This window comes from Sprattus sprattus, assembly GCF_963457725.1.
Source record: "Sprattus sprattus genome assembly, chromosome: 8".
NCBI classification, from domain to species: Eukaryota; Metazoa; Chordata; class Actinopteri; order Clupeiformes; family Clupeidae; genus Sprattus; species Sprattus sprattus.
Genome location: NC_137927.1, coordinates 19,851,324 through 19,863,748, shown reverse-complemented (window position 1 = coordinate 19,863,748; position 12,425 = coordinate 19,851,324). Strand labels below are relative to the sequence as shown.

Below are 12,425 nucleotides of genomic sequence, written 5' to 3'. Positions count from 1 at the left end.
ATAATATTAAAGATCTGTTATTGTTTTATCTCTTGTGAAATATGACAATTGTATAGACCTTATAAAAGGAGAAAGGCCTTAGATCGGTTACTAAAGCAGGTCAGTGCTTCTCTGTGTGAAGTGACCGCTGTGTTCATCAACCTTTAGCTTTCTGTGATATACCAATGCCACAACCACACAGAGACGTCATGGGTGATGTAAGCCAGGGAAATACAGGTTTCTCATTTCCGCCTCCCACCACTGTCACTGTTAAACCTGTAACACAGTCGACAGAGGACATGGCATAAACCAGTCTGGTGTTTGTATCAAACGAACAACCAACCAGAGGTGTAGAGTGCTGGGTCCACGTGTCGAGTGTCCCAGATTGAATGTGCAACATCCCAGCTGGTCAACTGTTGCCTCACTGACAAAGTCTTCTGTAGAACGGGTGGTGAAGATCATGTCCTCTGCAGTCCAGAAGGGTCAGCAGCCTGTTGAATAAAATATGATTGTCGCAGACCACAATGGCGGGAACTTTTCTGTCTACTGAGACAAAGCGACAACTGTCCTCCCGGCTGCCTGTTCATAAAAGGGCACTGTCCGATGTCCTCTGGTGCTGGGCGGAGGGGATTCCAGGGCTCTGATTGCTAGGAGAAATGGATGTTTGTTCAACACAAATGTCTGCGAGAGAACAAAAAAATATGAATATTGATAAGTGCATAGTTGCACACTCTACGTAGGAGCACAACTGAGAGGGGTTCTTTGAGCTTGGCTGAAACCTTGTGCTGCTTTTCAGGCAGTGGCATTTTGTGCCCTACCTTTCAGTTCCTCTGACAGAAAGCGTGCATTTTACAGGAAGCCAGCACACACCTTGGACAAACTGTTGAGTGGCTGTCAGATTTATTTTTGGATTTCTTTCACTTCAAACTTTCACCCACTGTTAAGTGGGCATTGGTATTGGTGCTGAAGTTATAGGAAGTAAAGGCAAAAATCCTATAATCATTCTCTGGAGGAATACTATCCAGTTGGTCATGTTTAAAACCAGAATGTCAACATGCTGATAAGCAGAGCCAGGAGGGGGATTTCAAAGGGGAGGGGATAAGGAAACATTGAGGAAAAATAAACATTGCTTTGACCTTGCCCCTGGGCCATCACATGTAGTAGGCCTATTCCTCTTAACTCTGTAGATTGTGTTCAGAAGGAGATTTACCGGTAAGGGGCTGATTACCTGATTACACAAGTCCCAGGTTTACAGAATGACAACAAAAAAACAAAACATTTAGGACTTTTTTTTTAAGGAGCCAAACTGGTTTAGCAGCCATGTGTAAGCTTGGATTTCTTGCTGATGATTGTCACAGTGACTGTTGTTGATTGTTTCTTCCTTTCTGAGTTATCCACAAAGCATTTTTCTAAAGCATCTCTTTCACCACTCTGCATTGGGACATTTGGTGAGACGTATTGGTTCTTATTGGTTCAACTGTTAAAAGCAAAAAATCAGCACAAAATGTATTGTTTTCTTTAGATTTTTTCTGATATCTGAAAAATATATATTTATTATTACATATTTATTATTTCCACTGAACGCTAGAATGCAGTAACTCAATTCAGCATCTAAGACAAAATGGCTAAGACAAAAGGCAAATTGACATTGTGAGAAGTTATTGCTGAACACGCATTCTGTTGATATTTACTGACAAATAAAATCATCAATAGAACTACGCCCCATAAACTTAAAAAGGGTCCAGGGTGCGTCATGCTTCCATTCTGGGCCCTTTGAGAAAATGCAGTGTGAAACCCTATACGCACACACTGCAGTGTGAAACCCTCCAGCACACACTACAGTGTGAAACCCTATACGCACACACTGCAGTGTGAAACCCAATACGCACACACTGCAGTGTGAAACCCTCCAGCACACACTACAGTGTGAAACCCTATTCGCACACACTGCAGTGTGAAACCCTATTCGCACACACTGCAGTGTGAAACCCTATACGCACACACTGCAGTGTGAAACCCAATATGCACACACTGCAGTGTGAAACCTTATATGCACACACTGCAGGAGACACAGACTGCAGGAGACGCACACTGCAGGAAACAAGGTGCTGGCTGTAGGGTGGAGTCTCTGAAGATGCCTCGCCTCTACTCTCGGCCTGTGGTCTGACCGGTTTCTCCCCGTCTACTCTCCTTTCACACCGTCTGCCCAGCTCGTCACAGAGGCAGTGTAAGATTGAGCAATGCTGGAGAATCTGAAGCAATTATGGGTGTCATTTTTGTCATGCTTAGATGATCAACACATTGAGTGTGAAGTAACCATCTTGTCTCTGGCATGGGGAAACGTGATGCAGTTGATGCTTCCCGGTCTTCCATTACGGTCTCTGCGTCACCTGCCCAAAGGGCAGCACTAGGGCTTAGTAGAATCTCCTTTCACCTGATTTACTGACGTGTGATGCAAGCGTGTAGGATTTAAAACAAGGTACTCTTTGCTTTTGAAAACCGGATATACTACAATCTTCAGAGGTCACTAGCATTCGATAATGTCAGTTTGTGACACTTTTTGTCAAAGAGCTACATTTTTTCTTTTTATTTGTGTTCCTTGAGTCTCATCAAGGGGCAATATTTCTTCTGGCCCTGCTTAGTTGACTGAAGTTCATGGTCAGTATTTGGCTGAAATGGGTTCAGGGGACGATATATAAGTCTGTTTACTGTTGTTAGTTGCCAGTAAGTATTAGTAATTTTCAGTCTCAAAAATAGCATTTCCTTATCTTATCTGTGTCTAGAATAGCATATTTTTTAATTCCAGTTGCCAGTTTTATTAGGCCGCCCATTGCCCTTTCATAATGAGGAGTGTGTGTTGTTTAGCTTGACAGAGTGCATACTGTATGAGATTTGTTGAGTCAGTAGCATTTGCCCTCACCCTTAAGAGGGGAGGAGAATGATAGATTAAATAAGTGCATCAGACCTGGAATAGCAAATTAAGTTTTCAGGTTATATAAAAATGATTTCCCCTATGGTAGTGGTCTTCATGCTTTGATTTCTTGGCTTGGCTTTTTGGTTTTGGCTTTTGAATAATGTCAATGGGGTTGGCTTAGTTGATAAACATTCTACGACCTAACAAATGTCAAAGCAGAGGTAGTTACCTAGTTCCATGCTGAGATTGTTATTTTACCTCATAAAAAATACCATTAACCTATCTATGTGGTTTTGAAACCACATGAAAAAGTTAAAAAAAAACATCACTCACGCTTTTTTGTGAAATTTGACAAACGTTAACCACTTGTGCATGTAGTGAAGCTTAGATCTACCTGCAAGAGGAAGTTGCTGGCATTGCTGGTGACAGCATGGTGAGTGTTATCCAGCAACAGGGCAGCTTGCCCTGGACACACACTAGGCCATTTCCACACGCTTTGAATGTCCTTAAGAGTATAATGGTTCATATCAGCATCTGTGCAAGTGCAATCAGTGGTTCATGTTTGATAAAGTGTGTGTGCGTGTGTGTGTGTGTGTGTGTGTGTGTGTGTGTGTGTGAGTATGTGTGTGTGTGTGTGTGTGTGTGTGTGTGTGTGTGTGTGTGTGTGTGTGTGTGTGTGTGTGTGTGTGTGTGAAAGAGATTGAGAGAGAGAGAGAGAGAGAGAGAGTGTGTGTGTGTGAGAGAGACTGACGGAGAGAGAGAGAAAAAAAAGTGTGTGTGTGTGTATGAGACGGAGAGAGAGAGAGAGAGAGGGAGAGACAGAGTGTGTGTGTTTGGTGACCTGATACTGGGCTTAGCTTAATAAAGGGATATAGACAATACAAATTATGCCAAAAGTATTTAATATAACTGTTGTAATGGTAAAATATGTATGTATTCAAATTTACTTTACCCTTGTCTCGATTTAAACAAAAAAACTTGTTGACTCTCTTGAGTTTTTTAGCAAGCTTCTTCTCGTCGAAAGCCATCAGTGTATTTCTTATGTTAATTGAGTCTTCAGGCGTATCCTACTGACTGCTTTATGGGCAACAATGACAAAGAGGGTGGCGGCTTCACGATTGACTTCCCACTTACGTCACGTCAGAACAAGTACAGAAATCGGAGTTATCAGGAGTAGTTCTATCACGCAGCTAATAGTAGGACAGTAAGCGGCAGTGCTCTGGAAAGTATCTTTACGCATGCATCGACCCCCAGGTAAGCTACACTTTTCTCTTTGGTGCGCATCAATAGCTTAACTGTGTTTAACATTACAGTGATCACTTTTAAAGCCCCAATCAAAACGCAAAGGGCAACAGTTTTGCCGTTTTAGATAGAAATGTGAGAGGCTGAGATTTCAGTCATTCACATTAATGTTATTTACTAAAAGAGTACGAGATTTTAAATATAAATGTTCGTGTATTTTCTCTTAGTCTTCAGCTTTCGTGTGAGAGGTTCTGATAGTTCAATCGTGCGCATACCAATGTATGCATATTTAAATAGAGATAATCTTATCCTATAGATTTGACATTAACATATCCCTCCAGGGTGCGTCAGTTGAACCTGTGTCTGCATGTTTCTGATCAGCAGTGTGCTTGCAGAGCCTTCCCCCTCCTTGGTGCGTTTTTTGAATTGGTTATTTTTTAACTTTCATGTAAGCATTTTTTGACACCTTTCCTGGACCTCTGTCTAAAATGCACGATCAGTGGCCCTGTTAGCACAGGAGTATTAACTTGAGAAGCTACGCTGATTTTTACTCCCTCTGCGATTATTTTGCTTCGTATGTTGTGGTAACAAATGCAATGTTTGCCTTTAGAGAGGCGGAATTCCCTAATGATTTACCCTTTACCTCTGTGGGTTGGCAAACGCTGAAATGAAGTGTAAGCTAAATGACCTCACCATTTTAAGGTGAAGGTGACAATAGTCACAGGCATTGATAAAGAGAGGGGGTAAAACCCCCTACTGGAGTCCCATTTGGTGCATCCCACAACCACCTCAGCCAGACCTGATTTAATTGGTTTATTTGTCTTTTGTTGATTAATAGACTCTTGATTATTCAGATCCGTACTTTTTAATGGATTAAAGTAGACCTACCAACTGTTTTTGCAGATGGTTGTTTAATTGCCCTTAAACCTAAAAGCTGGTGTAGATTACCACCACTAAGGGTCTTCTTTACTTTTTCACTGTCAGTTTATGTTCACTGCTTTGTTCTGCTCCTGAGCTGAAATTGTACTTATATATGCTTTATATGTGAGTTATAAGGGAAAGGGTTCCTTAACAAGCCTCATGATTTCGGTACCTAATAATCAATAACATTAACAACACCATAAAAAACACACACACACACACAATGAGGTTATGCAATTGTTCAGTAGTATGCAAATAGTTTTTACGTGACATTCTCTTGGCTGAACATAATAAGGAAACTGATGTTATCAAGATACAGTATGTCCCACCAGCCGGCAACAATCATTATCACTCTGTCCTCAACTTTTAGGGTTGGTCTAAGACTGTTGGAAATTGGTCAAGCTTCAACCCTAGATGATTACTCTACCTCTCTTCTTATGGCCAAGCAAACATTTGTGTACCAGACATTCTGCTTCTCTTACTGGGACTCATCAAAGCCATGCCAAAGCTTAGACCTCATTGCCACAAACTCCCAGAAGCCTCCGCCAGATTTGAAGATGCTTTCAGCAAGTCCCCGTTTACCGCACCTCCCCTCCTTGTCTGTGGTGGCTGACAAGAAGAGGGCCTTTATGCTGCAGCCAACTATTGTGCTCTTGAAGCAGGCCTATGTATTGATGAGTAGGCGTTGTAAATGCAATGGAGAACCCAGCATAATTATATCTGCATGTGCAGGGAGTTGGTGATGTAAGACAGCCGACCACCCTGCAAGTAGATGGTGTTGGGGGAATCCAACAAGCGAGGGGAACACAATTTCTCATTGCATAAGTAAGGGATGTGTAGGTTGGGGTGTAAAAAGGGCCCTTATGGAGTTATAAATCCCATAAGTGTGATCATCCCTGTTGCTCTTAGTTAGTTTATTTTGGCAGCTTTACTTTGGATGTCAACTTTGGAGAGTTGTCTCTCAATTTGACCCCTGAAAGAAAAAGGGTGTGCTACTCGGACCATTTTGGTTGAACATATCAACATATTTTCTTAGTAGTAACCCTTGCAAACAGACACACGGAGTGACCGTAGCTTCAGGCAAGTTCCTACACTCAGCTTTCTCTCTCTCCATCTCCTCCACAGACCAGGGGATGGCTGGCAAGCCATTCCGGGCGACCTACATATGGAGCAGCATCATCAATAACATGCAGACGCGTGTGGAGGTGAAGCGGAGGAGACACAACCTCAAGACCTACGAGGACTGCTTCCTGGGGTCCGAGGCGGCGGATGTGGTTCTGGCTCATATCATCCAGAGCAAGATCTGTGGAGATGCCGAGGTTCCCCGGACCAAGGCAGTGCGTCTGTGTCAGGCTCTTATGGACTCCAAAGTGTTCGAGGCAGTTGGAACGAAGGTGTTTGGGAAGGAGAAGAGGAAAGTCACCTTTGAAGACAGCAGCTGCAGCCTGTACAGGTTTCTGAATACACAAACCCCAACCACAAACTCTGAAACTATTGAGAATGGATATCACTCTCCTAATAAACAGAGGAACAGTTACATATCGCCATCTACAAGGTATGAAGTTCTGTTTAGTGTGACATGCTATATATTGCTGAGATGTTTTGTAGTTTATGCTATAATTGCATTAAAAGGCGAAAGGCTTTTGCATAAAAAGGCAAGAGTGCAGAAATGCGCAAGCAATGTTTGAGGAAGTTAGGATGTAGAATAACCTATTCAATGTGGTTCAAATGTAATATTAAAATTATTCACAATAGTTAACTGATGTACGTCATTTCAAATGTCCTTATGTTGAGGGTGAACAGTAGCAGATGTCTGCCTGTTGCTAAGAGTAACCTGTATATTGCAGTACTAGGATGCAATGTGCCATGATGTGATTCTATTGCTTTGTGTTGACATCGTTGGATGTGTCACAATTTATTAACTTATTTGATTACAGATCATGGCCCTGAAAAAAAAATCTCAGTAAAATACAAAAAGACCAATATTTGTCAGTTTATATGATACAAATATGATACTACAGCTACTAAAATACCAGTTTTTGTCAGTTTATATGACCCAATATGGTACTACAGCTATACTATAAGACCAGTATTTGAGTTTATATGACCCAATATGATATTACAGTTATACTAAAGTGTATTGATTCCCTCCTGCTCTAATGTCTGCTGTGTTTTTAAGTGTGTCTGTGGTGCGTTCAGTCATGTTTTTGCTTTGTTATAGTTTAACCATTTTTATGTAATGTGAAAATAATTGTCAGTTTTTCATTGCAGGCCGGATGATCAGGAAGATGTGACTTTAGAAAATGTTCTAGGAAATCTCAACTTTAAAACAATAACACCTCAAATGATTGATTTGGGTTTATCACAAGAGTGTGAGTATATAAATAAATTATTCTGAATAAAAGAAATTAAAGCTACTGGCATAGTCAGCAAGGTCAGCTAAGAAGACCTGCGTGTGGCGGCCTGGTGGCAGGCAATGTGACTGATGTGCTTCTCCTCTTGACCTCCATCCAGTGGTGGATGAAGTCTGGCAGCAGCAGACCGTGCTAAGGCTACTGCAGCTGATAGAGCTCCCCCTACTGGAGAGTCTGCTGGAGGGTCGCGAGAAACCCCGTCCATTCCTCCACGGCATGGACAGCGACCCTGATCTGCTCTACACCAGCAACTATGTGGACCGTGAGATCCTCAAAGCCTTCAGCGAATCACAGTATGTGGAGCCACTTCGTCCAAACCACACTGCTATCTCTGTCAGTTGTGTTTTCATTAGAATTCTTAGAATTGTGTACATTCCTTGGGCTAAATAAATGTCAGGTATTGGCTGCGGTTATTGCTATTGTCAAACCAAAGCCAAATAGCCGAAATACCTGTTATTTTTTAGGGAATTAGAGAACACATTAAGCTCCTTGTTGAGGAAGGATACGCAGAACGTTAATCTGTTTTTGTTGGTTTTACCATTTGCGGAATAAAATGAATCAAGTCCATGAAAGCCACCTTCCTAGAACAGATGAGAGTGTAGCCGTCTATCTTTAGAAGAAAGACTTTTGTTCCAAGTTTGGAATTAGGAGAAGCATCCAGAGATGCGTGATATCATGAAGCCATGAAATTTTAGCTGTCATCACGATGATCTAGAGATTCCAGCCCGTCTTCCCAACACAAAGCACGCCATGGATGGACTCAGACAAAGACCGGCCTGGCTTGAATGTAGTTACTGTGTCTCTCCACTGGTGAATCATCTTTGTTGACATTGCTCACAAGAAAGTCAGCAATTTCTCTCTTTTTTAAGTAACAACTTGCGGGTATCCTGCCGTCTAACATGTTGCAGCCAGACTCATAGTTCCCCATCTCACGCCACTCTTGCGTAACATGCTTGATGGATACCCTCTGTTCAGAAAGCCCTCAGGCTGCAAGACACATGCAGCTGTGTGCAGCATCAATAGCTGTCTGAGGGTCAGGAATCATGGCCTTATTGAGTATTTCCTGACCATCTTTCTGTCTCCTCAATGCTAATTTGACCCAGTTTGTTTCTTTGTATCTATTCCTATTTGAAATATTGCCGTACCTCAGTCTCTCGCCTCTGCTCCTGTTCTAGGGCGGATAACTGGCTCTCAGCGGCGGTGGACTGCCTGGAGTTCCTCCCTGATCAGCTGGTGGTGGACGTGAGCCGAGGGCTGCCCAAGTGCTCAGACGATCCTGACGACTGCAAGCGGCTGATCTACAGAGTGCTGGTGCAGCACTATGGCGAGACGCAGTACCCGCCTCTGCTCAGCAACCATGTGTTCGACATTCACAGCGGCATCTCTGAGCTACTTGGTGAGAAGAGGAAGCTGGCAGTGGGAGTCAGAATGAGAGTGGGGATGGACTTAATTGTCAATTGACATTTCTGTGAAGTGTGATTAAGCCTTTCATGAATGAGGAAATACAAGAATAGCTGTTGTTACAGGTAGAAAGGAAGATGCTCTATTTTATGTTTTATCACTTCATTCACATTATTCTGTAAATACCATAAGAGCACAGTCAGTCATACAACTGGTTCTATCTAACAGTTCTTTAATAAAATTCAGGGAGGTCATTAGGATCGGTTGTACAAAATGATACACTTCTGGCCTAAACCCCACGACTGAAGTCTACAGAGCCCTTCCCATGGGACACCCTCATGATCCTCTTCAGTGCCTTTCAGTGCACGATCGCCTATCCTTTATTTCCCCTAGGGATAATGAGGCTGCTGGATGTCTTTTAGCTTAAAAATAAATAAAAAAATGTAATCAGATTGCTACATTTACTGGACCCTGCTAAGGCTCTGTCACCCAAAGACACTTAGAATTTCACGAGCATTGCCCATTTTCTTTTACTTTTCATACCAGTGCAGTGAGAATATACATTTTTGCTGCTTGCCTTATAAATGAGTACCTGTCACTCCATTGACCAAGTGTGTGTGTATTGCAGTGAATGGGAAGCGGGAGCAGGCTCTGGAGGCCCTGCAGCTGTGTCTGAAGCTCCAGGACTCACACAGTCGAGAGGAACTACGCAGACTGCTGCGCTTCATGGCAGCAGCTGCCCAGCCGCAGGAGGTGAAGTTACACAAGGAGGTGAGCAGACACAACCTGTTTACCTAGGAGATGCCTTATCTATGACAAGTGACATAGAATGGAGATTTGCATGACTGCTGTAGAATGTGAGGCAGTTTTTCTCATTAACTCAAAATAACTTTCCAAATATAGTACAACTCAGAATGCAATGAAGACAGAGATGCACATCACAAAGAATTGTACAAAGAATTGTACAAAGAATTGTACTTGGAATATTTATCACTGTTACAATACAAGCAATACATTATTTTTCAGATCGATAACAGAATGGCAGTGAAGAGGGCTTTCTCAAGTGCCATTGTTTACAGTTCACGACTCGCCAAGGGGAAGGTTGACCTCATGGTACTGTTCATGGTGGACAAGCACTGTGACCTTTTTAAGGTAGGCCTAACCAACATTTCATCATTTCATTACACTTCATTTCATTACACCAAAAAATAATATCAGTATTATCTGTGGACACAAGATTCAAAATGTTTATGCAATATAGGAGGAGAAGTGTGAACTTGAAAACACACATGTTTATGTTCGATCCCTCTCCAGATCCCAGTGTCCTTGCACAAGCTTGTCAGTGATAAGATGACAAACATCATCAAGAAAAAAGACCCAGATGTGGTAACAGGTAAGGAAGTTAAGGAATAAAAGGTTACCGGTTTGACGTGATCCACTCTGAAAGAATGTACAACATAGAGCTTCCGTCTGATATGACACATTACACTAGTCTCATCACCTTACCACAAAAGTAGGACACACAGGAGTGACCATTCTTCTTCTGTGTCACAGGTCCAGCTTACTGCAGGAGAATCCCAGGACAGGCTTACGCAGAGACAATCAAGAAAACTACCAATGATGAGCTGTGGACCCTACTCAAAACAATTCATGAGAACCCCAAACTCTCTGTAAAGGAGAAGAAACGTCTGCTTGGACAGTTCTACAGAGGCCACCCAGAGATCTTTGTGGAGTATTTTGGATCCAGACTGTCAACTGTCGATCTGTAGAAACAATTGTAAATGATCATTTCTGTATATATGTTGTACAAAATGTAAAGTTACTGTAAATTGTTGTGTACATGTTTGTATATAAATCGCTGATGTACTGATAAATGTGTGGGCATACATTCAACATTTTTTACAATTACATTGTTAGCATTGGGACAATACATAAGCTACTTAAGTAGCTAGCTACCTTGGCTACATAGTTCAGAATAATAACAAATGTCCCCCAAAACAAAACAGATATTAACTGGTTCAATAGAAATACAGCAACCATGGTATCGCTTTTCAGTCCCTTCAACTCCCTCTTTTGTCGCCCCTCCTGATCTCCTAGGGCTGCGTTAGGTTGAAGATAGCTTGTTATGCAAACTGCCACACTACCAAAAACAACAAATCAACAATTGTCTGGCTTCCTCTCCCTGTGGTGGGTGCTTTTAATGAACTGTCAAGCTTGGCTTCTGGACCCTTTCATCCTTATCTCCATTGCTGCCCACATACTCCTGTGGCTGAGTGGAAGGTCAACTGTGAGCGAGCCACACAGCTGTCACAGCTGACCCAAGAGCAGGTCACAGCTCTTGTTTTGTTTAGCAGTACAAACTGCTGTGGGTATAGGTGGAACTGGACATTTTGGCTTCACTGCCTTTGATGTGCAACTAGCCTGCTGGCTTTTATAGTAATATTTGCCTAGCAAAGACACGTGCGATAAGTGCACACGAAGAGTGCACGCAGGTAGGAAGGCAGGCAGGTAGGTCATTCAGTCATTTCTTCTGGGACGAATGAAATGACTATGCAGGCAGAGCATTTGTCAGAGCATTTCCTTTTTTCATTGCAATCGGGATGTAAAGAGGATTTTAAGAAATGTAACAAAAAGACTTCTAAAATCGCCTAACCTTCCTTTAAGCAAACTTTTGCCATACTGAATTACTCATTTACCTTATGAATGATTATAAAGATAACATTTGAATTATTATAGAAACTTAGGTATATTGGCTGGTAGTCACACATTATCCATAAGGCAAAAGCCACTCATTCAGAACTACATTTGTGAGAAGGAACTGATACTTATGCCAGGTAAACACTTCCTTCAGGATAGGGGATCTCAGAGAGTGTATGGTCTGCAGTCCTGAAGAGCCATGATCTCCCTGCTGGTCAAATGCAAAAAAATGAATATGAATCCAAATGCGGACAGAGATATAGCTAAACAAACTGATAATATACCACGTAATTGGGGCCAAGTAACCTTTGTGTTTAACACCCCTTAACAAGCAGAGAATGGCCCTTAGTGAAGAAAACTTACAACGTAAAACATTTGCTAGAAAGTTACACAATGACCAAATAAAGCATTTGGAAGAATATCAAGGCTTAATCCCATAGAATAGGCTATATAAAATGTCTTAAAATGTATTTTATACATCTTTTCTTTAGTGACATTGTGTAGTTTGTCATGTCTTTTGTCAGGAGTGTGAGTGTGGGGAAACTGTCGTCAGCTATAAAGCTGAATAGGCAAACAATATTGTAATAGTGACAACTTATTTCCTTAAAAAGTCTTCAGGTGCCACACCTTTTACTAAAGGTTGGCCACAACATAAAACCTGTGGTGTGAAAAAATTCCCCAGAACCGTTTCAGTTCAAACTTTTCTGACCAAAACGTATTGTATCGAGTGACCAGTGAAGTAAATAACTTGAAAAGAAAGCTTCATGAGATATTGTAGTTAAAGGTGATTATTATTATATTATAAATCACAAATATCACACCCTGATTATTATTTGAACACATCCTGAATCTTTGCT

General features: G+C 41.8%; 1 protein-coding gene across 1 annotated transcript; it reads left to right on the top strand.

Annotated features, from left to right (window-relative positions):
• Positions 1-4,064: 4,064 nt before the first annotated feature.
• depdc7a (DEP domain containing 7, paralog a) lies at positions 4,065-10,640 on the top strand (the record flags this gene model as incomplete). The annotated part of the gene is made up of 9 exons (XM_080844073.1): positions 4,065-4,147; positions 6,182-6,611; positions 7,328-7,428; positions 7,571-7,763; positions 8,646-8,866; positions 9,500-9,642; positions 9,898-10,023; positions 10,186-10,264; positions 10,426-10,640. The coding sequence occupies exons 1-9, from the start codon at positions 4,132-4,134 to the stop codon at positions 10,638-10,640; spliced, it is 1,524 nt and encodes a 507-aa protein (XP_080700199.1). The 5' UTR covers positions 4,065-4,131.
• Positions 10,641-12,425: the final 1,785 nt, after the last annotated feature.